Below are 25,464 nucleotides of genomic sequence, written 5' to 3'. Positions count from 1 at the left end.
TACAAACAAAATATCTTTGCTCGCCACACTAAGAATGGCACTGAGAGCTCTTTAACAGAATTCCATCCATCTACCAAACACAGCCCACAGAGCCAAAAAGTAAGTATTTGACAGACTGTAAGATTTTTAAGTCTATAGACATAGGATTGCATTGAGATTTGTTTATGTTGCAATTGACTGCTAACACCACCAAAAAAAAAGTCTCACTTCAGAACAGTCTTGTCACAGGGTAGAAATACGATATATTTTATTGCCAATTCTTATGCTCCCTTATCACATAAAAGTAATTGTGAAATGTCATTATTAATTTTTCAGTAGCATTTCTCACAAATACATTTTGTGCCCTGCCTCTGATTTTCTAACAGCTTTGCAAAACAAACTTATGTAGCAACAAATTACATTCTGTATTGTCTTAACAGTGTATTTAACTTATGCAAATGAGAGCTCTATTGTAATCATCAGTCATTGAAGAACAAATTAAAGAGAAGGAAAATTGTCATCTTTTAGAAATAACAAAAAGTTTTTGTTGTAGTCAGCATTTTCTTCCAATTCAGTTTATTTTCCTATGTTCTACTACAGTCACAGGTGCCCTAAGTAAGTTACCTCTCCTTTTTCTTTTGAGGAGCCATAAATAAATTACTGTAAAATTACCTGAAGTATTTTAAATGTTCTACTCACAGCAGTCTTCTGTAAAGCAACCCAGTGTTTTCCTTTACAAATCAAGGCACCTTGGCTCTCTTGGCTCTGGATCCTTGCATTCTTCATAAATGTAACTAATTGTACTATCATTTTTGGACTTCAAAAAAAGTGAAAACAAAAAAAGAGTTCCCTTAGGTCACTCTTCAGTGCATTTGACTGAGACTCAGAAACACAGGCCTGACCTGCTCAGTTACAGACGTTGTAGGCACCAGACCACATAATTCCTCCAGGATCTCCCATCCTGAGGACATGGTCTCCATTGCTTTGACGCTGAACTCTGACTACAGCTGAAAATCCCAGCAACATTGATCTTTCACTGTCTTTTTACTGGTCAGATATGGGAGAATTGGAAACAAGAGCAATAGTCCACAGCTCAGGTAAACATGACCACAAACACACATATACACACCTAACAGCCTATAATCTGCTTGTATACAGCATTATGCACTGAAAGTGTATAAGCATAGGACTCTTACTGTGAAGGCCACCATAGCACCTCTGCAACCACTATTACTTCATAAAGACATCTGGTCTAGTCTTGTAGTTATTCTTGTAAAAATCTTGTAAATCTTGAAATAAAAATCAAAGTTAAGCAAAAATCCTGAAGCTCATTATCAAGATTTATGCTCACTTTTCCCAGCATTATAAAAATAAAGAATTTAATAAATCAAAAATATTTTTCCATTCACAGTAATAGACAAACATGTCCAGACATATCCATGTTCTGTATCACAAAGAACCCACTGTTATACATTTGACTGAATGTGTAACTGTATTGTATAACATATATTATACAGTATATGGTATAATACAAGAAAACTATGTACTACATATTGTTGTACATTTACTATTTAATACAGTTCTGTAGCAGTGCAGGTGCAACTTCAGATCTTACCACCTAATGGTTGAGCTGCATGGAATTCCAGCATCACAAAACGATAGGTTGTATCTCGACAGTTTTTAAGACAAAGAATTTGGAATACTTATACTGTACTTCAGGAGCTCTGACAGTTTTTCATTTCTACTATGTAAGTTCTGAGCTCAGATGATTTCAGTGTCCAGGTTTTATAAATGAGAGCTGAGGTCAGTGCCACCAGCCACATTCTCATTGGGGAGAGGAAGAAAGCCAAGGTCCCATAGGTTCGTTGTAGGAAATAGCAGGAATAGACCTGCCAGGCCAGGAGGAGTGCCATTGCCAGGTGAACAAGCACAGCTGTGAGGCGTCGGACGTGACGGATGTGAGAGCGGAAGCTGTGACCCCGGCATCGCAAAAATAGGCACCAGCACAGATAGGCCATTAATGGCAGGTTGAAAAACAACATCTGAAAAAAAGAGCAGAGAAAACTATGACAATAAGCCAGACAGGTGTTCTGGGTGACATATGAAGGCATAGAAAGATATAAGCACATAAAACTGTCCTGTTCTAAGGGTTGAGTACAATTTCCAGAAATGGAACCTCAGGATGCACTTCAAGACTCTGCAGCTGATAGAGCTGATAGTGCCTGTGCCTCAGTCTCAGGCCAAGCATTCTTGTCCACTCCCTTGCAATGAGAGGCACTGAAGTGCATCTGACCTCTCTTGGAGCTGATTCAGGGAGACAGACTTGGCAAAAGCTAGTATGGTAAAAATGGAGGATCGTTATATCAGTTCAACTCTCTGACCCAGCCCGCTGTGGTGTCAGACAAGTCCTAGCACTGGTTTAAGGGAGGGAATATGAAGGAGGAGGCAACACTGGCTTGGTCTGGCTTAAATGCCAAGGAACTACACCCTCTCTTTCAGATGAATGGCAGCTGGGGAAACCACTGCTGGGAAAACTGGACTTGTGTGCTTGGAGAGTGACACCTACTGATCTGAAGAGTTATTCAGGGTGCAAGGGCTGCCCTGGCCACTCAGTTTATTTTGCTTCGTCACTGCAACCTGTGCATGAGCCGAGGACAAAACCAGAAGTGAATCTATAGAGATGGCCTCTAATCCAGACATCCAGGGAGTCCACAGCAACATCAAACAGGGGAAAAGAGAAGTTGAAGAAAATAATGCACAACCTCCTTCCTTGCTGCCCTTTAAATTTGCAGAAAGTTAAGAAAGATCTGTTATTGTCAGGCACAGCCATTAATCTCCTCTGTCCTTCCAAGACTCCTTTCTTTATAAAACTATTAAGAAAAATTGGGAAAACAAATCCCAGAAAAAAGCAATTCGTTAGCTTGAATTTTTATAAATACGTACCTGTAAAATCCCAACCACAAATGTCATACTGCCCTGTAAGAAGGAACCACCAACGAACACCCCAAAGGAAAAACAGGCCCCCCACTGGCCATCTATCAGTTCACCTACAAACCACGGTCCTGCAAGAGAGGAAGCCAAACATAGAGCACCATCAGGAAACACAACACAGACATGGCTGTTTGCCACATGGCCTTTTGTACTCCTGAGCACAAAGCGGTTTACTGGGGAAAGTGATTTCTCTATTGCTTGTTCAGAGTAATAAGCCCTATGTTTTCATCTTCAACAAACAGCAAAAGGGTGAACATCCTGGATGTGAAAATTTGGTATACCAGGGAGTTGTGGCATGCAACAAAAATACTTTTGTTTCATCTCTGTGACAATTTTCAACACCACATATAACATCTTCCTCATGAGAGAAGTGAAAAGGTAGATCCTTTCAAATGGTAGCTTTTTCCCAGAATTACAGTAAGACATGAAAAATGCAGTCACAAGCAATCCCAGCTTGGCTCAGCACAGAAGTTAAAATAGGCAGGCTGTTCTATGTTATGCATACTACACTGACTGCCAAGAAAGTAGCTATTTTAGTAATGTAATATCAGAGGAGAATAAGCTAAAATTGTTAGCATGAGAGCTGAGATGTCTTAGTGACATGTCATGTGAAATGCACCCTCCATATACTCATTTTACACCAAGGGAGAGCAATTTAACAATTTAAGTGTTTAATTAATTCAGCGATTCTAAGTTAGGATCTTATAAACAAACCTTTAGTCTCTTTGGACATAAACTTTTCAAGTTCCACAGAGATTTTGTAACTTAAGTAGATTTTTCCCGTTCTCCAAAATGTTAGAAGTCTTAATTTTCATCAGGATATGATGTGTAATTTCAAAATACTAATTTATGTCCTCCAGTACTCTATGCTACTTACCCAGAATGGTGTATAAATTCAGAACCAGAATTGAGTAGTAGAAGGTGTTTGTTTTACTGAAGACATGAAGAGAGTACGAAGTCAGAGTAAGTAATCCTGGCTTTTCTAAAGAGACAATATTTAAGAAAAATATACTTAATTCAGGTTGCAACCCGCCCCCCTCCCCATATATATATATATATATATATATATATATATAAAATACTGGTCTTTCTGAAACAAATCTGCACATTATGTACTCATTCCATTGAATAAGGAATATAGTAATATTTCATATGTCTACAGAATAAATGCAAAGGAATGCATTTCTCCCATTACTGTGATAACTGGAAGTAAAGACCTGATAAATACACAAATCTATATTAAAAACAGCAGAGGAACCTGCCATTCTAAATGAATATACTTACTGTATGTAAATAAAATAGAACAACCATTCTATACCCAAAAAATTAAGTTAGCTAGAATGAAAAACATGGACAAAGTACATATTAAATGAAAACTAAGAAAATCAAAACAGTTGCTGTGCAAACCCAGAAAGACACGTCAGCATGGACCAGATTAACTGGATTTTTTTTTTTTAAATTGAATCTCAGATCAAATGAAGGCTAGGCATTAAAATGACAGTATTCTGATAAGTGTATTAGCAGAAAAAAACAGTATTAACTTTTAAATTGAAGCAGACAATTAACAGATTGAGACCAAGTGAGCATTCTTACAGAAGTTAGCTTGTGGAGTTTCAACTATTATGTGGCTGCCCTTCTCAAAAGAATTAACCCCTAGAGGGCAAGCTTGACCTTTGGAAATCAACAACACTAACAGACTTGTTCACTAATTTGTAAAGCATTTGTCATGGTCCACACGGACCTAGCTGATCACAGAGTCAGCTCTTTTAATTTTTAGTTCCTAAATTCCATAAAGGCAACAGAAAATCTATTCTTTTTCTATGTAAGCAGTTGCTGTAGTTACCTCAGGATGCTACGTGATTATGAGTATAAAGGAAGGGATAAACACCGATATGAATAGGAAGGGAGGTGGCTTCCAGAAAAATCTCATTAGTAAGGTGTGGTTCAAATAATTGTTTAAAGGATAAGCACACAAGCTTCTCAGTAGTAATTTTAATTTACCAGATTTATCACAAAAAAAATATCAAGTTATGATAGAACTGGCCTTAATATTGAGAAAGACCCAATCCTGTTCACGTTCTATGCAAAAATTAACAAAATTATCTTTGCAGAAGGAAATCTGTTTCTCCACTCAGGTGACAAAGAATTCTGTGACAACTGTAGTGAAACAAGCACACATACAGAACTAAAACAAAATAAAACATTCCTTTCCCTATGCATTGGAGAAAATTAAAATAAAACTTTAGACTTCAATCAATTGAATTTTTGTTTAAATAAAGATGCCTGCTGAAGTTTTTAGTTTTTAATTTACTTTATTTGATATATTGGAGGTTTTCCAGGTACCCTTAAAAGCAAAACAGCAGCTTCTGAGAAACCAATTGAACCCCAGAGTAGTAGATGCAAAACGCATATGGTCATTAACAGCGCAATTACTTACCTATTGTTAGCACACAGACAAACAGTAAAAAGTTTAGGGAAAAATGATTCTCTAAAACCCACAAACATTGGTTCATACCTTTGAGTACTGGCTTTTGGAGGTATCTGAAAACAAGCAGCAAGGTGATCTGAATCAGCACAATCAGTCCAAAGAGCACACGAGCCTGAAAAGAGAGTTTTGACTCTAAGCCAGCCATGGAGTAGTAGCAGCCTTGGAGCATTCCTTATGGACATTGATAGAATGGTACAAAGATTTCTAACTGAAACACATATTCAAAGCTTGATGATGTCATTGAAATGAGGAGTAAAAGGAAACAAGAGTTTCTAAGTTACTGAACTTGTATCATACTGACTTGAATTCAGTTGAATGGCTGAAAGTGATAGACCTGAATCTTTAAAAAAATGGAGGTTGTAAAATACATCAATTGAAAAAGTACAAATACACTTCCTAGGCCAGACATTTTTTGAGTGCTGAAGAGAACTGCGGTTCAAGACAGTGTAGAACATCTGTTACTGATTAACAAAAATCATAACTTTGAGCCAATAATAATATGAATACAGTCACGTGGACGCTCTTACGTTGTTCTGTAAGTGCACCTAAACTATTCTGACATGCATTCTTTGCATGTACTGAGCTGTAACACATCTGGATATGATCTGGAACTTACTGAAGTCGACAGGAATTTTGCCTTCCTCTTTGCTGCAGCTAGCTATAATGTCAGCAGCTGATAGTGAGAATATTTCCAGCATTCTTGCCAGAACACATATTGCAACAGATCACAGGGAATTTTTTTTTAATAATGTTTCCTTTTCCTACCATGTCCAGTAGCTTCTTTTCAATTTCTTGCTTGCACAAAATGTGGGTATACCTATGCCCGAAAATGGAAATTGTGAACTAAATCCAGGAGGTCAACTGTTTGCATGAACCACTGCTGTACATTTGTGGTTGGATCATGCAACTTGAGAAACTTGAAGTATTTTGGAATTCCAATGGAGTCATATCTGGAAAAAGTGAACTGCATTCGAGTCTACCAGGAATTAGGAAAATGCCTACTGCAGCTCTGGGAAGCCAAAAGGGAACGACAGCTGTTTTGATGAAAGTACTTACTAGAACATAGTGGTCAGTGAGAAGAATCACAGATGGCCAAAAGTCAAATCTAAGAGAGAGGCTTTCTTCCATAGCAAATATATGGCCCCGTGTGCCAATTCTTCCTGAAGCATCCTACATTGATATAAAGTAAGAGAACAATTAGATACCAGTAGCACACAAAATAACAAGGTCCTAATTATCACTGAAGCTTTTCTAGAAGGATCCAGTTGATGCATGCATGTCTAGCATGCTGCTGTATTAAATACTTCTACCTACAAATGATTACTTGCTGTCAATTTTACAGTTTCAAGTAACTTGGTGATTATAAGCTCAGAGTCTGAAAGTGCTACATATGAAGGAGAACTTGTCAGAGACTCAGCAACTTGTGGAAGACAGTGACTGTTTACTGATCCCACCACCAATTTTTTTCTGAAAATTCAATTCTAAGTAATAGCCCATATAAAAATATTTTGAAGCTTCATTGTTCTTTGTTTCTGGTGTACTTGCCACAAACCAGTATTGATAAAAAATAACAGTGCTTCACTTATTCAACAGTTTGATATTTCTGCATATGTAACTGACATCTGTGGTGGATTGACCCTGGCTGGGTGCCAGGTGCCTACCAAAGCTGCTCCGTAACTCCCGTTCCTCAGTTGGGCAAGGGAGAGAAAACTTAATGAAAGGCTCATGAGTCAAGATCAGGATGGGGAGAGATCAGTCAGCAATTGCCATCATGGGCAAAACAGACTCTTAATTGCAGAAACTAGCTTAATTCATTATCAATCAGAGTAGAACAAAGAGAAGTAAACTCAAATCCTAAAAACACTTTTCTTCCACCCCTCCCTTCTTCCCAGGCTTAACTTTACTCCCAAATTTTCTACCTACTTCCCTCACCAGCACAAAGAAATGAGGAATGGGGGCTGCAGTCAGTACATCACGTCTCTGCTGCTCCTTCCTCCTCACACTCTTCCCTGCTCCAGCGTGAGGTCCCTCCCACAGGAAATAGTCCTCCACAAATTTCTCCAACACAAGTCCTTCCCATGGGCTGCAGTTTTTCCTGATCTGCTCCAGCGTGGGTCCCTTCCACAGGTGGCAATCTTCAGGAACAGACTGCTCCAGCATAGTTCCCCCACAGGTCTCAAGTCCTGCCAGCAAACCTGCTCCAGGGTGGGCTCCTCTCTCCACAGGTCCTGCCAGGAGCCTGCCCCAGTGCAATGGTCCCATGGGGTCATAGACTCCTTCAGGCATCACCTGCTCCAGTGGGGGGTCCTCCAGGGGCTGCAGGTGGATCTCTGCTCCACTGTGGACATCCATAGGCTGCAGTGGGACAGCCTGTCTCACCATGGTCTGCACCACGGGTTGCAGGGGAATCTCTTCTCCGGTGCCTGGAGCACCTCCCGCTCCTCTTTCTTCATTGACCTCAGAGCTCACATATATTCTTGCTCCTCTTTTCCCACAATTGCTCTTGTGCAGTAGCTTTCCCCCCCTTCTTAAATACCCTATCCCAGAGGCACTACCACTGTTGCTGATTGGCTCAGCCTTGGTCAGCAGTGGGTCCATCTTGGAGCCGGCTGGCACTGGCTCTGTTGGACATGGGGGAAGCTTCCAGCAGAAGCCACCCGTATAGCCTCCCACTATCAATACTTTGCCACACAAACCCAGTACAACACCTTATCTTCCAGTACCTAAGAAATGGTTTATTTATAGGTAAGGGTTCAGTATGTTTGGTGTGATTACAGCTGAGATGCTATTTGGACAATCCCAGAAACAATGTCCAGCAACTGAGTATTCATATTTTCTTCAGGTACCTGACTTAAGGTAACACTTCATTCTCCTCACTTTTCCAAAACTATTCAGTTACTAAATGTAATAGTGATTTACGACTGGAGATCAAAAGAAATTTAATACAAAGAATGCCAACCTCACCTGGACAGTCACATCTATGTGATGGTACCCTTCACTGTAGTTTTGTGGGCTCCACTTCAGCACATAGAGAGGACCAGACACCTGATGTGCATTCCCCAAGTGAACTCTGTCTATGTAGACTTTGACGGAGACAATGACAGAAGGAGAGAATGCCAGAATTCTAAGGAGTGAATAAAGAGCAAAATAAACAGATTTGTTACAGGACTTGCAGACTTCTCATTGCTTCCTTAAGAGAAGTCCCTAGGGATTTAGTACCTTGTACTACAGAGTTCAAAAGATTTAGAAATTAAAACGGTGAAGTAATGGTAGGCTAATGGTAACGTGGTAGTAGCTCTTTCCTACATCTAAGAAATGTAGTTCTATATGGCAGTGCACAAAAGAACGGGATAGAAAACTGGCTGTGGAACACACAAAAAAGTGGCAGAGATCATAAGGTCCTGCAGAAATAATCTTAGAACCCTTGCTTTCAAAACTTTTGCTAACACAAATGGGATGCATCCTCCTGCACATATAGACATAATCAAACACTTATAGATGGCTTCATTAAAAATTGCCAGTCTCTCACTCTAAAGTCCTTTGTGTTTGGTGTGGGGTTTTTCTTCTTCTTTTTGTCTCTTTGCTAGTCAGAATATAACTTCTCAGTCTTTGTAACCACATTTATGAGACACAGAGTGGAACACAAGACTGGTATTACAGATCTCAGACACCAACAGATGTATTATCACTTGGCAGTGCTTATATTCAGAGAATCAGTCATGCTAATGTAGACTTAAATTATTACACATATAATTTCTTTCATTTCTGGTAATACAAAAGGCATTCCAGTTTCAGTCAAATAAAGAAGTCTCATACAGTTATGGTGAACTATTCTACTAGTTCATATATTTAATATAATCATAAGAATGTTGAGATAAGGTTCTGAATAGGCAACTGGAAAGAGAGACACTTACTGGACACTACTTCTTAAATGAGAAGTATGACAAACTTTTTTTGATTGTAATTCTGTGTATGTAATACTTCAAGCATATTGGTCTGACAGTAAATACAAAATGTTGAAAAGGGCCAAGAAATTTGACATATAAATGAAAAAATTAAATAGAAGAGGAAATGGAAAGATGGAGAGATTTAAAACCAATATGAAAATTGGAAAATCAGAAGCTTCTTATGTTTCAATATATAAAGGATGTAAAACTAAAACACAAGAGGCTGAGAAGTGAATAGAGAAAAAATACATAGACAAAATCCTGAAATTGGCAGAGGCAACATGAACACATGATATAAATAACACAGATTTAAACAACACAGATTACATATTAATCTAACTCTATCAGCTTTGGTTACATAAAAAAGTTCAATTGACTTGAGGGGAAATAACTGCATAAATAAACATGAATCACTTCTATACAATTTCTTTATCCCATATGTGATATGAAGAGAGTTCTCAGGAATAATCTTCCAGAGAAAAGTGAATTCTGAGAACAGTGGACACATATTTAAAAGAAAGCTTTGTGCATATACATATACATGTAGCTAAATATTGTGAAATCAAGAGACTACAGGGTACCTGATATGAGTGGAATGAAGAATTTTGACTAGTGGTTCATGAGTAGAACTGCTGTAAAGGAAGGACTTGGGATTGGTGATGAGAACTACAGGCCATTCTTCAAAGTTAAGATCTGCAAAACTAAGGAGGTCATGGTCAAATGCAAGGAGCCGGTACCTATAATGAAAAGAAAAAAAAAAATTGTTAATACAAACAAATGAGCGTGCACAGCTCATTCCCATGCTTCTCAAGTTCCTAAACAGAACTTCCTTGATTTATTTTCCATTTATTCTCTTCTGTAGTTGATTCTATATCAACCAACTCTACTGTGCAGCTGGTTACCTCTGATTAGGTTCATTTTATTATAAATCATGGAAGCAGTACTCAAAATTACAGGTGGCAAGATCTATGGAATTTTTCACATGAATCATACAGATGAACAATAAGTTAAATAACTCAAATATAATATACATTACTACAGTGTCTGTGCAGGTACTCTAGTTATGGACCAAGACCCCACTGTGCCCTTTCCCTGTATGCATACAAGTATCTTCTTTGGATTACTGCAGAATAAAAGCTAATATACTACTATACACTCCATGTAGCATCAGATGTGTTTTGATATGCTGTTAAGGTAACATTTCTCATGTAGACTATTTATGCATCTAGAATTCTAACAGCTAGTGCAGAGCATGGGTATTTTGAAGTAGTGATGCTGAATTTTGTTACAATTTATTCATCTACATTTGAATATATTTTTGAATATACATTTGAACACAACACATACTAAATGGACATTTAGAGGTCCCTTTTTAAAATTCTATATATCAAGAATTAATAAAAAATGATGTACATTATTAGCACACTGTTAGTATGGGAAAAAAATCCCAAACTTACACACAAAGACATTTTTCAAAAGCATTAATAGTAACAACCAGTCATTCTAATCTCATGCTCCTTTCAAATTCACCAGACAGCATAAGAGGGAATCACAGTATAGCCAGGTGGGCTTCATATAATAATTTGCTTGCACAGGCTTTACTTACCTCCTATTATCCATCCAGTCTCCCAGTTCGAGTTCCAGAGTGCCACCACGGTGCTGACTGTGCAACACTGGCATAAGCCCACCCAATGTATGGAGATGTCCACATAAATAGGCTGTGGCAGAACTAATAAAAGAATTGTGATTATTTGGGTGGGAAGGAAATATCACTACAGAAAACCTGAAAAGTGAGAGATAAGCATGTTAAGTGAGGCGAGAAATGTACTTTAAATTGAAAACACACAGGATAAAAAGACTTTACCTCATTAATGTTCGTACTCCTGGGGCTGGGGAGATGATTGTTGAGGTGGGATAATGGCCAAACCAGATAGTATGGTTGCTGTGCAGACTTTCTGTTGCCATCAAAGATAGCTCTGCCATTTGATTCTGAAATGGACAGTTGTTTGAAAGACAAACAAACAAATCTGATTAACATTCAGGCTATTGTGAAAGAATAGCAAAAGGAAAGCAGAGAGAAACTAATGAAGAATGCAATTAATCTCTCTCTCTTTTTTTTTTCTTTTATTACAGAGAATACTCTCAGGTGAGTTGCTTCAGGGACCTGTGTGTGAACAACTATACCACTAGATGTAACCCTAAAATCTGATGTTGGAAAAAGAAAATGAAAACCAGACGCTCAATGCCTTCTTTGCAATCTAACACAGGAAAAATGAAATGTCAAGAAAGATGTTGGTAAACAATATTCCTATCCTTTCTACTGCTTATTTATATAGCAAAAAAAGTTAATTTTACAAACATCTTTACCTTACAATTATCATCCTTACCATTTCTTGAGTTGCTAGATGGCCTTGTAGAGGCATGACAGACCACAGAACCTGTGCACCACATGCTTCAGTCATTTACCTAAATGAACTCAGATGCTGAATCTTAAAAATATTACTCAGCCATTGCTGTTAAAGTTAAGCAAAAGTAACACTTTACATAGGAAGTAAAAATTCTCTCCTACTTGTCTGAATTCCAGTATTAAATCAATGTCCAGAGAGCCTTCCAATACCAGTAAGGTCTCAAAATCTAATTTTTCTAAATAAATGTCCCACATTCATAATAATTTAAAAATGTAAACACTCTTTTAGACAAACATACATATTCAAAACAATTTTTCTATATAGAAACAAATCAAAATTCCAAACAAACCACCACAGAAATAAAATAGACAGCCAAATGGAAGGTCAAGACTTAAACAATACCTTGTTTAAAATCCCAAAGAAATTATAGGGTCTCTTAGGGCCTGGGCTGAGTGTGGCATCCACGCAGATGAATGAATAGTTCCCAAAGGAGGTAGTGTGGATGTAATGGAAAGAGCCATCTTTATGCCAGGCAGAGTATTTCCTAACAAAATAAAGTGGAAATATTGCTGTTAGGAAAGCCTGTAGCAATGACAACAGTGACCTGCACAGTATAAACGCAAGATGCCTTGCAAGCATTAGATCTAGCTCCTTCTTGTTACTGCAGTAGTCTCTTAAAAGTCAATGGCATTGAAAAATCTGTACTTCAAAGAAGATGCATTACATGGGTTATGTGTTAAGACAAGCAGCAAGTTAGCACACAAACATTTAAAAAAATGTTAGCACAAATATGCTTTCCCTGAGCAACACAGTACTTTTTTATGGATAAAGGATAGGCCAGCAGTGTACAACAAACAGGTGAGATGACAGAACAGCAGGATCTTACACGATTCTTAATTAAAGGAGAACTACAAATTAAAAATGAAAATTGTTCTGTATTTATCATGGTATCCAAAAGAATTTTTCCTTGCTCACCTAGAGCATATCAGGGACATTAAGTCTTGTCTCCATTATTTTGTTAGAGATCTCTTAAGTTACTCTGATGTAGAATAATCAGCTCTTGGCTAATGGAATATGATACTGAAGCAAAGAAATGTTGAACTTTTTCAGTTATTTTCCAAAAGATGGAAAACAGAGACACTACATTAAATCTTATAAATAGTAAAGAAGGCAGCATTTCTCTTTGCTGCTTCTTTTTTATTTCTTGATGTAGCAAATCTTACCAGTTCTCTTGGTAATGTCATTATCAGGTCTGTGGAATGTCATCAGAGTTCTTTGTTCAAAGAGTAAGAGGAGAGCAGAAAAAGGGTTGCTATTCTTTTGCACATTACTGAATATTAATTGAACTCTTGAATCTTAGTCTTCAAATACTCTAAGAAAGAACTGTGAATAGGGGAGGACTTAAAAGACATGTCAACTAATTCCACCTTTTTTTTTTCTCCTGTGCTTTTATCCTAATATTGGTTACAATAAATACATATAATAATGTATACATATGTTTCTTTCTCTCCTTCCATTGACAACAGATAATTTCAGTTTTTCTAACTTATAAAATTGAAGTGCTTTTGATACTTTATGGTAGATGGGAATTGTGTACATCTTCTACTGGCAAAGACACATAACATTCCAACGAAGAGTAGCTACTAAATCCCTCTATTAAGAATTGAATTCTGTAACTAAAATAATTGTGTATAAATCTAAAATTAACTAAAACTCATTTGGTTCAATTTTTTAATTTTCTTTTGGGGTTTTCGACTGGGCTTTCTTATATGGGTTTGGTTTTTGGCTTTTTTTTTTAAACTCCCTGCACGATATATGGAAGCTAAAACATTCCTGAGTTCAGATGATGAGTATAGTTTGAACATAGAAATCCAGAAAACAGTTCATAGCATTATTCCTCCACCAAACAGAATAAACAATAAAACTGCCTGAAAAGTTGTCCTGAATAAAATAAAAGCCAATATATTAAATGCAAGTTTTCAACATAAAGCAATACTTCTAACGCCATGGAAACCTTCTCACAATGTTTATTTTCTTGAAGTTATGGTTACCTTTATGAACATCATGAACTTCAATAAGAAAATGGGAAAGCTCAGTATCATAATCCTAAGATTTCTACCTTTAGTCCCTCTTAGAATATGTGTAACAGTTAAATCATCCTCTGATAATCCTGTGGCCATGAAATAGGAACCCATGGTTTTGTGTAAAAATATTGTTGTATATCAATACAACCTGCTGCCTTCTTTAATTTTAATACATAATGAACAACAGAATGTGGTGGCGAATAACTGCTTTTCCCAGCTTCTATTTTTATAATTTTAATATTTTCATATTATTTATATTTTTATATATAAAAAACCAACTCCATTTTAGTCTGCTCTCTTCTCTCTCCTAGACTGAGACTAAACATTTTCTTAATATTTTTGTTCTAATTAAGTATTAGATTAACAAAATTATCCCTGCATGATGGTTCTGCCATAAGTGATGTTTAATAGTTTTTGAGGACTTTTAGTGCCCTTCTTCGATCTTAGGTAGAAAGTATGATAAATCTTATGGAAGTTTCTTTATTTTGCTATGATGACAGACTATAATGGAACAACGCCATCATAAGAACATATTAGTTTAGCAAGAGACTTAATTAATAAGCAAAGACTTTTTCACCTGACTAAGAATTTCACTCAGAAATTCCTAGGTTGTCTAAATTGCTTGGAAATTTCACCATAATCCTTTCCAATCCCTTTTGCTATCAGTACATCTTCAATGTGGATTAGAGGCAGGTGATCCATACATCTTCACAAAACAGCAGGCTTGTCCAGGACAAACAACAATTCAGGGATGATCCTCGGAATTCACTGGTGCAACATCTTCCCTTGTGTCTCACTAGGACTTCTGATAGCAGCCTTAAACTAGAGTGGGAGATTGTCATGTAGCCATAACTTTGGCAAAAGACATAGGGATGTGCACTGCACTAGCACATACAAAAGACTTATTAGCACCAATCATCCCCTCCTGGTAAATGCCCATGTGAATTCCACATTCTCCTGCAAATGCAACTGCTATAGGATCCCATAGCATAGAATTTGTGGGAAAATGTGTCTGCTCCTGCTGGGTCACAGGGAACTGAAGCAAGCTGAACTATCAGATGTTTGATCTGTGTTCTTTTTGCAAAGAGGATGGCTCAAGGGCCTGAGTTGAAGTAAAATTTAGATTTCCAATTCCTCCTCCAGTTCCAAAGAGTCAAAATTGAAAGTGCCATCAATATTATGAGACAAGATTTTGTGTTCAGATGTGAAGGGCAAGAGAAGCTGAGAAGTTAAACACAATTTACAACTGAGCCTACCTTTATAATGTACAGGCAATAGAGCCAGCTGAAGGGGGGGAAAATTTCCTCACCTATCTTCACATTTAAATCTCATATGAATATCCCTGAAGAATATCTGTCCTCCCATCATCATCTGCCTTCTTGCTTCTCTACTTTCAGTCTTCTAAAATGACTCAGGTGGGAAGAAACGGCTCAAATAAAATTAAGACCCATATGACATGAAAATCCATTTGGGCATACAGAAAGAATATTTAAAAAAGAGAAGTTTTAGCTTGCTTTTTTCCCCACCTATTTTAAGTAGGAAAAACATTCTCTGGGAACACCTTTTACAAAAATATATCACAACTTTTCTGAGGAAACTGAACACAACGCACAGAACGTTTTATAGACATGAACAGATTTATCCCATTCAGTGTTAAACACAGAAGGATAAGAGATAAGTCTGCACAAAGAATTCTCTATTTTATCAACCTATTCTGCTCTACTAACTGACAACGCAAAAGACAGAGGGAATAGCAGATATGATGCTGGACTATAGGAAAGTCAGTGAAAAACTATGATAACTGAAAGGAGGATATTGTTTAGTGAGTTTGACCTTGAATATAACAGCATCTGTATGGTAAATAAAAGTACCTGTAATAATTCTGAACGCTATCCAGGTGTGGAATGTTGAATGAATCTGTAAGGAAGAGAAAAAGGAAATGAGGAAACTTGCAGATCAAATTGATCATTGACCCCCATATTTAACCTAGTAGTATTGAAATACAGTGATCTCAGCAGGTGCTGAAGAGCTATTTTTTTTAAATGCATAATGGACAAGCAGAGTGTCTAACTGCAGAGAAGACATTATACACTTGATGCAGTTGACCTAAAAGTGGCAATAGTTTTCTCATTTAAGTTTCAATTCAAAGATAAAGTTGTTGTGGGAATGTAAACTGTTATTTAGTGGCCAACAGCTAAAGCTCTCTCCACTTTGACCACAGAGCTTTTCAGAAGCTTTTTGGTTTGGGTGAATTCTCTATAAGTAAGACCTAATTCCTTCACAGAAAATAAAGTAGCAACAGCATCAGAGAATAGTGTGTGTAAATCAAACAGCAACCAGGGGAGGTTTGTACTTCAACTGGGTTCCACCTCTCCATTAAGGCTGGTAACAGAAGCCTGATAGGGAAATCGGTATATATGACAAATATATATGACAAAGCATGTACTTCTCCCCACCCACCCAATGCTAGGCTTTCTCGTTCTGCCCTTCCTGTAACATCTGGTTTATGTAGCCTACAAGGTTGTTAACTTGAGTTTGACTGATTAGAACGTGGTAACAACTGTGATGTGTACAAACTGCCATTAGTCCTTTCTATTCAAAAGAACCCAAATTTTCTTTACCTGCTCGAGTGTTATTGCTACCTTTTTAACTTAAACCTGAGGTCCGGGGAGGTGAGAAATCTATGAAAAGTAAATTGAAACAATTTCTTCAGTAGGGTAAGGTTACATTTTGCCCCTCCATTAAATAATGTGGTATATAAACTAATGACCTGGAAACTAACATCTGATGGTATGTTCTACAACTTGCCAGGAAAAAGACTTACTTCTCTGGTAGTAAAACTCCAGTTAGTGCCTATAAACAAAGTGTGCCATCAGTAGACATGTGGTTGGCAAGCCCTTCTCGATTCATAATTACCACTAACATACTAGTGACTACTAACACTTTACCTCTATATGCTGTGATCTGCAGGATCACAGGAAAGACAGATGTTTCATTGCCTTCTTACCATGATTCCCTTTGATGTCTATCCACTTGGTTTTTTCCATGACTCTTGATCTCTTCAGGATTGACTGGTAAGTTTTCCACTCTTCTTCTACCTGCTCAGACCCCAGTCTATCTCTTGTCTTAGCGTCTGTCAGGTCACCTGGAGGTGTACAAAGGTGAGATTATAACTAGAGGCCTACACAGCTTATACAACTACTGTAACTAGACATGCATCCCTGCCTCTGAGTGTAAAAGGCTGCAGGCCTACTGAGTACAATCTGGATGTTCCTGTATCTGGTCCAAGAGGTTACTATAAGGGGAAATGCCTTCTAATGTAGATGCAGCAGCCTCATCGGACATCTATTGACCACATCACTGCAACACTTTCACTAATGCCATGGCAAAACAAAGCAAACTGTTAGGCATTCACTAAAGCTGAAGATTTTAGTCATAAGAGCTTTGTTTAACTTCACAGCTTCTGTATTGCCTCAAGTTCCAATTAAAGTTCGAACCATTCCCACTTCTGTTCACGTAGGCATAGCACGACAAGAAGGAAGGTAGTGGCTAGCAAGGACTAAGGTGTAGCAACAAATATTAAGAAAACAATAGCTATCCTGCATAATTGTGTCTGTTACATATAAAACACACTAAACTCACCATCAGACTCAAGACACTAAGCAAAAACTAGTTCTCTTGAGTTGTTATTCTCTTCTGCTTCCAGCAGTCTATCTTCAGCTGCAATTTCATTTCCATTGCTTAAGACACCTTAACACTTTAAAGTTCTCTCTTGAGATCCTAAAATGTTGCTTATTTGCTCTTCCTTTGACAGCACAGGAAAAGGAATTTCAACAGGAAATTCACAGTTTTTAATTGCTTACCTGTTGCTAGAACAAGTGCGGGTTGAATTATGTCAATTGTTTCAGAACAGAATTTTTCGAAGTCGGGAGCTCGTTTGGGATCCCAGAATCTGCTGATATGAATATCTGACACCTGCAAAGGGAAGAATGAAACATTGTCCCAAGTAGAGGGTTACTGCTACCCAGATTGTTCTGCAAACCCAACATAAGAATGCAACATCAGGGCAATCATAGTGATTCACACCAGTATTAGAGATACAGGGAGACACAAGATGTGGATGACTAGGGCAGAACAAAAGCAGAACAAGCATATGATATTGCAACTCTAACCCCTAAATCACATAAAAAAATCACAATAAAAAAAATTTCCTTAAAACTAAGGGCATACAATAATATGGGAAAGTACTTAGCTATCCACAGTAAGTTGTGATGACTGTAAGTGACCTGCTGCCTTTCAAATTCTGTGAGTTTCTGGTGCAACAGAGTGGTTTTGCTGCAAGTGAGAATACAAAATAGTTCTGCAAAGCAAGAAGAGTTAAATTTTACCTAGGACTTGAAGTATACAATAACTTATTTTGTACCTGGTGTGACACTTCCAGTACCTGGGTGAAAGGATTGTTAACATTCTCTCCATGCTTTTTAATGGATCTAATGAGTGTGTTTAGATCCCACTCTGTGTGCCTTCAAGAAGGCAAAGATTGCCCATGAAGTCTTGATATGACTTGTACATAACAGTAAAAGTTGCTATTTGTTTCTGAACCAGTCAAAGCCTTCACATCAGAAGAACCATTTGGGGCAGGATGGGAAAAATTAGACAAATACGATTTTTTTTTTATACTGTGGCTTTTCAGGGCTGTACAAAATAAATCTTGGGTGAATGCTTTCAATTCCACATTCCATTCCACTTCAGTCAATCAACTACTAAATTGTCCTCCTCTGTTTAAACAAATGGTACTTGATGTTCAAGAAACAGTAAGCACATGCCCATGCTCATCTGACAATATCACTTGGAAAGAAAAACATTACCTTTTACATTCAATTTAATAAACCTGTTCTTGTAAAGCCTTTACTTTTTTGAAAAATTCAGATAAAATACCTTGGAGACAAAATGCCTTACTTCTACTTATTCAGTCATCTGCATATGTAGAAAATATTACTTGTATACAGCTTTTTAATTCTGCTTAGGAAAATTCCCCATTTGGAATTACATGGAACTTCTGCCTGTGGATGGGAAGAAAAACAAGGCAAGGAACTGCAGGATCATCTTGGCCTCTATCCAGTGACCTAGGCTAGACCTATGGAGTCACCAGGGAGCCTGAAGCCTGTTTCCCACAAGATCATCAGGCACAATGCTGGATTTAGCGCTTGCTTAATTTCCAAGTTAGGTCAATGATAAAGCAGCTGCTAAAGGGGAGGCCTGAAAGAGAATATAACCACTTGAAAGTAAAGCCAAGTCTTAAATTATCTGTGCTGTGACCTATCCTTGGGAGAACTGCACTTGAAGTAACACAACCAGAGAAAACATGGCAAGAGAAGCATGAAGCTGTGCATGCTGCTTGTCAGTATAGCTCTGCAGCTGCTATATGCTGCTGTAGTTGACTCTTCACAAGATAGCAACTCAAGATAGGGGCTCTACTTACATTAATTCAAACATGCATCTTGTCTTGAAATCTACTCTGCAGTAAAAATAAGTCTTAAGTCACTTAAGGATAAATTATGAAAAAAAATACTTTGAAAATGCACAGCAAATGGAGAGAACAAAAGGACTAATAATGCGCCAGCTCACGCACTAAGAACACCACCTGCAGTTAATACATTCGGACAAAGTGTTCTTGAGTTTGAGAATAAAAACAAAACAGTAAAAGCAGCTTATTTGTTCGAAGGAAATGCACGGCAACCCTTGTGACAACTCAGCTGTCCATTAACTGCAAATATGTAAACACCTTTGCAGCTAGTTCTACACTAAGTGCTTTGAGAATGCTCTGGGGAGAAGAGTCAGAAGAGGCCACAGAAGCACTCAGACACGACAATTTGCTTCAAGGACTATGCCAGGTTAACTTGGATTTTATGTTTAACCTGGAAACAAAGCTATGTACATTTAACCTTCTGACTACTAGTCTAGTTTGTTCTATTGCTAAAAATCGGCATAACTATTTTCTCAGCCACACAACCTTTCTGAGTTTTGGAAGGGGAAAGGGACAGGCAGAGCCTGCACTTTTCACCGGGATATTAGACAATACTGCATCAGGTATGCAATATATAGTGTAACAATTAGGTGATTACTAATTACCCGCTTCCACCTTATCTGTTAAGGAAACTTCCCTATCCGACCATCCAGGAGCCACTCCGGCAATCACTCTCATACCACCTGAGCTGGGACCGAAGTCCCTTCACAGCTACACACACCACGCTCACAGTCAGAGCAGGTTTCCTTACCAGCTCGATCCCAGGTTTCCCCAAACAAGAGTCTCAGAAGTCCAGATCCTTAAAATAATTTAATCGTGGTGCAATTACTAAATAACAAAATAACAGCTCGAGCTGGTGCCTCCGAGGAGGGACCCCGAGAATAGGAACCCTTGAGGTTTTATATCCTCACAGTCTAAGTGGAAGAAGGCTGGGGGCCGTCCGCTCCCGCCGTGTCTCCGAGTGTCCGGTCACCTGGACGGGCCACTGGTCTCCGGGCCCCTTGTCATGCAAAGGGTCGCCAGGTCACGGCCTCTTGCCTCGGGCTCCCGCTCCCCAGAGCTCAACGTGCAGCTCCACTGCAGCTGCACACCGAGCTACCGGCACTGAATGTATTCCATTACCTTTCGGGCAGCCTAGCAAAACACCTGTAACTCCGGTGTGCCCGCTCTGCCCCCAGCTCGGCGGCCGCCCCTCGCCCCCGCCCGGCCCCACTCACCTGCACGACCCACAGCAGGCCGGCGGCCGCCGCGCCGGGAGCGGGATGCGGGGCCCAGCGGCGGCGCTGCCCCGCGGCCGGCGGCGCCCCCGACGGCCCGTACCAGTCCAGCAGCAGCGCCACGGCGGCTGCCGCCAGTAGCCCCGCCGCCAGCCCCAGCATCCTGTGCCGCGCCGCCACGGTGCCCGCCCCTGGAGAGCGCTCCTGTCTCCCGCCCTCCTGCCGGGCAGTACCGCCGGCTGCGGCACTTCCGCGTCCCACCCCCCGGCTGCCGGGCCGCCCCGCGCTCGGCCGCGGCTGGTTCGGAGGACCGGTGCCAGATGGGCCGCGGGTCGGCGCTTTCCTTCTCTCGGCCGTTTTATCCGGCGAGGTCGGGGGATTCCGGCTCTGCCCGCGCTCCCTCCGTCCTGAGCGCGCCCGCTTTTCCCCCTCCCAGCCGCAGCGGTGCCTGGAAACGCCTAGGTTAAAACAAAACAAAACCCAGACGTACGAAGAGATCAGTGTCTCATCCTGCTGTCTTCCGAGTACAGCATGTAAACTTTAGCTTTTTTTTCCTGACGATATTTATAATTCTACCTGCTCTGATATCTAGGCAACTGACCTTTTTTGGTGCCGACATACTTAAAGAGTCTTTTTATGGTATTTTGAACGTTTCTTTTTCATATACACCATTTTAAACCTTGCTATAGTAACTGCACAGATTCATAATTGCTACGTTATTCTTTGCTAATAACTCTTTGTTTCCTAACTAGTGCCCACATTTACTGTTGAGATTTTTTTCTTACCATCTTAAGCATGAGTTTAGCTGAAAAAGCTTCTGTCACTTTCTTTGATATTTAATGTAGTATTCTTAAACAACTTTTCAGATATCAGAAGTTTCTAATTCAATATTGCGTAATTTTCATTATATTTTCTTATGATTTGTCATAGGATAAAGATTTAATTTTTGGCATTTTTGCATTTTAACTTTTCAGGTCAGTTAAACTTTATTAATATAATACACCCCTTTTCAGACGTTCTTGATAATTTAGCCTCTCTTTTGCAGGACTTCATGTATGTTTGTTTGCTTTGATTGTTTTCGGCTGCCTTCCATCTTGATTGTCTGCTCCCTCTTGCCCCCAAAGAACACCCTGAACAACTGCTTCTAAATCAACAGTTAGCAATCAGTAATCCTGGTAATCTTCAGGAGTAATCTTGACAACTGGGGTTTTCTCCCTTTCTTCCTGGAGGTCTACCATTTTATTTTGTGTCTAGCAGGGCTGCCAAACTACAGCATTTTGTCTCTATTAAAATTGATCTGAATCCCTGTTTTGTTCTTCTTTCCTCTATTACTGTAGTATCCATGGAGATCTTGGTGTTTTGTGCCATTTCTGCCTGGGCAGTGGTGCCAACTTGCTTTTTCAGAGATTCGTTGCCACTTTCTTTGCTGTCTCCCAGCATGTGGGTTCCAAGTCTTTGTTTGTGTTATTTTGTTAAATAAGTCTAACAATAAGTCTTGTTCAACTAAAGCAGTTGATTTGCATCAGCATAAATTCTAAAAGTCACCACAGTATAGTGAAACCACACTGATAGTTCAGCTACAAGACATGGCCATGCAAGCTGCTTGTCTCACAGCACAGGGGGCTGCAGGCAGCCCTTCTGCACTTGACCGAGTTTGTTGCTTTCTTGGAATTCTGCCTTGCTTTTCTTGCTCACCTATGTTGAGGTGGATTATACAATTGCTAGTGTTGATGCTAAAACATGTGGAGGACTCCAGTAATCACAGTCTACACTTGGCTGTTGTGCAAACACATTTGGTTAGTGGTTGGCCGTGCTGTTAAAAAGGATTGGTTATAGATCAGCAACATGGATAGACAAAATGAGATGAAGCTTTGAATTAATGGTTAAGTGGCTCAATGGCAAAATTCTCTTTGTCTTTTTTACATCTCATGCCTAATCCTGTCTCAATGATAATATCTACACAGTGATTTTAAGTGACAGATTTCAATAATGTAAAGAAGTCTGCAGGACTTCTTAAAATGAAGATAAGTGGTAGCTATGACAGAAAAGCTACATTCAGATGTTCTGAAGATATAAGAGTACCTGATGCCAGATGCGGTGAGAAAAATCATTGAATATACTGAAAAAGTCACCTGTAAACTTTATCCCATGTGTACTGACAACTGAAGAACATGGAAAAGCTGCTTGAAGGATTGAAACAGGAAGACTACAACAGAAGGAGGTAGTCTTCCTGATAGAGATTTCAGGCATTTGATAGGTGGATAGGTGGATATGTATGCCCCCAAGGTCCAATGCTATGGCTGTTTGCCTATTTGCCCAGCCTTAAGAAGGTACAAACATAGGGAACTGTGCAATTAGACTGCAACAATCCAGAAAACTTCCAGCAGCACTTAGGCCAGGTCTGTCATGTATCAATCGAGTTCCTGAATGCCTTAATCTTCTGCAAAAGTAGCAAATGTGAAGTACCCAGAACAGTTATGCTGTAGGAAGGAGGTGTGGAGGAAGATTTTAATCTTGGAGACAGGCCTTTGTTTAAAGCTACTGTTGCATCCTATACTTGGACCTAGTTTGTAAAATTTTGCCTTTGCTTAGCCCATACGGGAGACATATGGGAGCCAAGTCTGTGGAAGTGGTGAGACTCTGCACCCGTGTATATGAAATTACTTATGGTATTATCTTACTAGCCAGGCAGGGGTTGGCCTCTTCTCCTAGGCAACTAAGGATAGGATGAGAGGACATAAGCTGTGCTAGGGGAGGTTTAGGTTGGATATTAGTTAGAGTTTCTTCATAGAGAGGGTGATTAGACATTGGAATGCCCAGAGGTGGTGGAGTCACTGTCCCTGGCGGTGTTTTACGAAAGAGTGGATGTGGCCGTGGTCTAATTGACATGGTAGTGCTCGGTCATAGGTTGGACTTGATTATCTTAGAGGTCTTTTCCAATCTAATCGATTCTCTGAATCTGTAATGGCAGGGCGCAAAGTGAACCCCCACGCGGTGCAGTTTCAAGTGCCCGCGGAGGAGCTCCATCCATGTAACTCTGCACGAAGGACCAACACGAGCTTCGATGGCGACCGTCCCAACGGACCCCGGGGTCGCGCTGTGCCCCAGCGGGCAGCGGGAGGCAGGAGGCGCTGCCGGAACGCCGCGGCGGCTGCGCGCGGGGCGGGCCCTGGGCTGCGGGCGCAGCGCCCGGTGACGGCGGCGGCTCCTTCCGGGCCGTGACGGCGCCGCCGGCCGCGTCCCTCGCTCTCAAAATGGCGGACGGAGCCGACGGAGGTCCCGGAGCAGGAGCGGCGGGCGGCCGGGCCTCCGCGCAGGCCCCGGAGCGAGCTATGGTGAGGCTGCAGCCCGGCGCGGCGCCGCGGTTCCCTCTGTCCGCGCTCGGGGGCAGCCTGTGCCCTGCCCGCGCTGCCGCCCCGGCGCTCGGGCGAGCAGGGCTGGCTCTCCGGAGCTGCCGAGCGGCGCCGCGGAGGGTCGCGCCCCTGTGCATCCGCCGTAGCCAGCGGGCGGCGGCACCGGCCGGGGCGGTGGGGCCGGAGCGGGCGGCCCGCTGCCCCCCGGTCTCGCCGCCGGCTGGTGGGGGCCGCACCCGGTCCCGGGGCCTCCGCTGGCTGCGGCTCTGGCGGCCGCCGGGTCTGCCCTGGGAGAGGAGAACCAGCCCTGCCCCGGGCCCGGACAGCCGCTGTCAGGCGGCCCAGAGGGAAGCAGCATCTCACACCCCCTGTGTCTTACTTGACCTCTACGTAATTAAGTGAGATCAAACTTTAGAAACCTTCAGAAACTTTCCTGCGTTCTTAAAGCGTTGTGGTGTATATGTGCATCTTTTATATTGGTCCTGCCTTTACCTTTCTTAATTAAAGGTGACTTTACTATGGAACAAAAAAGACCAAATAACAAATTACTGTTTTGCAGAATGTGAACGGAGCAGCAAATAGTATTGTTTAGAAAGGATGTAGATGAAGACAGTTGTTTATTTGCTGAACAGAAGTACCCTCTTTTTTTTTTCTTTTTTCTCTGTAAATTATTTTGTTCATCTGTGGATTTAATATTCCATTATTGAGCAGAATTTGATGTTGACCCTGACTAGTGACATGCCTTCTGTGCTTTCCTTCACAACCTTGTATAGTGATTACTATATTCAAAACACTTTTGATGGAGGAGTTTAAAACCAAAGGGTATGAATTAAAGAAAGAAAGTCAGATGGATGTGTATCAGTAACCTTATATTTTATGTTCCATTTTTCTGTAAGTCTGCACACACAGTATAGTTTTGAAATTCTTGACTGCAGATATTTTAAAGTTGAGTGCTGGCAAACCTGTAGAATAACTGCTTTTTGCATGATGCTACACAGCATTAATAAAAATAGGAGGGTGTTTACTGATGGAACTTGTCTTGCATGTGGCAGCCATTATTTGTTGCACTTTTCCTCGGAATTATAAGGGTATATGCATATCATTAGAAACGGCCCAGTCATCCCAGACTGCATCCTTAAGTATATTTCTGTGGCCATAACAGGCCTATGTGTGGGATTTTATTCTGTATTAGAAACGTTTCAGTTTTAAACTAGGAAAAATGCAGCTTGATTGCGTTATAGTGTCAAAAATTGCAACCTGAGTCAGGTGATTTCTTAAGCTTGAGAGCCATGTACATAGAGTCAGAGTGGTACTGAGGGGGATAGTTGCAATCAGTAGCAAACCAAAGAAATCAACCTTTTTTTATCTGGGGACGTGAGAGACTGAGTTAGCCCAAGCAATGCATAAAACTGATAGTTGTGGTATTGTGAAAAACTCAGATGTTGAAGAGATCCCCAGCTGCTCAAAGAT

The 25,464-nt window shown here is 40.2% G+C and overlaps 3 protein-coding genes across 7 annotated transcripts in view; 2 read left to right on the top strand and 1 right to left on the bottom strand.

The window, feature by feature from the left end:
- Nucleotides 1-13,303, top strand: part of PTGR2 (prostaglandin reductase 2) — a 33,777-nt gene extending 20,474 nt beyond the window's left edge. The window contains exon 12 of the transcript XR_004357529.1: nucleotides 11,539-13,303. The gene's annotated coding sequence lies outside the window, so the exon portion shown is untranslated. The remainder of the gene's footprint in view (nucleotides 1-11,538) is intronic.
- On the bottom strand, nucleotides 218-20,908 carry TMEM62 (transmembrane protein 62). Of its 2 annotated transcripts, none has more exons than XM_032690334.1 (14): nucleotides 20,642-20,908; nucleotides 17,761-17,872; nucleotides 16,905-17,042; nucleotides 15,769-15,814; nucleotides 12,216-12,357; nucleotides 11,270-11,394; nucleotides 11,012-11,134; nucleotides 9,987-10,142; nucleotides 8,423-8,582; nucleotides 6,515-6,628; nucleotides 5,408-5,570; nucleotides 3,848-3,952; nucleotides 2,923-3,041; nucleotides 218-2,021 (listed from the first exon to the last, which is right to left on the bottom strand). In XM_032690334.1, the coding sequence occupies exons 1-14, from the start codon at nucleotides 20,801-20,803 to the stop codon at nucleotides 1,695-1,697; spliced, it is 1,992 nt and encodes a 663-aa protein (XP_032546225.1). In that variant the 5' UTR covers nucleotides 20,804-20,908; the 3' UTR covers nucleotides 218-1,694. The 2 variants fall into 2 exon arrangements, with proteins under 2 accessions (XP_032546225.1, XP_032546226.1); XM_032690335.1 differs by having other exon boundaries at nucleotides 5,486-5,570; nucleotides 20,642-20,901.
- Nucleotides 20,909-23,844: 2,936 nt separating this feature from the next.
- The window catches only part of UBR1 (ubiquitin protein ligase E3 component n-recognin 1), a 64,265-nt gene continuing 62,645 nt past the window's right edge, over nucleotides 23,845-25,464 (top strand). For all 4 annotated transcript variants that reach the window (XM_032689765.1, XM_032689763.1, XM_032689764.1 and 1 more), the window contains exon 1: nucleotides 23,845-23,976. In XM_032689765.1, the coding sequence (XP_032545656.1) occupies nucleotides 23,896-23,976 (81 nt within the window). In that variant the 5' untranslated portion in view covers nucleotides 23,845-23,895. The remainder of the gene's footprint in view (nucleotides 23,977-25,464) is intronic.

Source organism: Chiroxiphia lanceolata, chromosome 6, assembly GCF_009829145.1.
Source record: "Chiroxiphia lanceolata isolate bChiLan1 chromosome 6, bChiLan1.pri, whole genome shotgun sequence".
NCBI classification, from domain to species: domain Eukaryota; kingdom Metazoa; phylum Chordata; class Aves; order Passeriformes; family Pipridae; genus Chiroxiphia; species Chiroxiphia lanceolata.
This window is presented reverse-complemented; position numbering and strand designations above follow the sequence as displayed.

Coding starts and splice junctions, on each gene's coding strand:
- TMEM62 (XM_032690334.1), bottom strand. CDS start 20,803: ATGCTGGGGCTGGCGGCGGGGCTACTGGCGGCAGCCGCCGTGGCGCTG. Junction 12,358..15,768: donor AGCGTTCAGAATTATTACAG/GTACTTTTATTT, acceptor TTATTTTGTTAG/GAAATACTCTGCCTGGCATA. Junction 6,629..8,422: donor ACATAGATGTGACTGTCCAG/GTGAGGTTGGCA, acceptor ATATCAATGTAG/GATGCTTCAGGAAGAATTGG.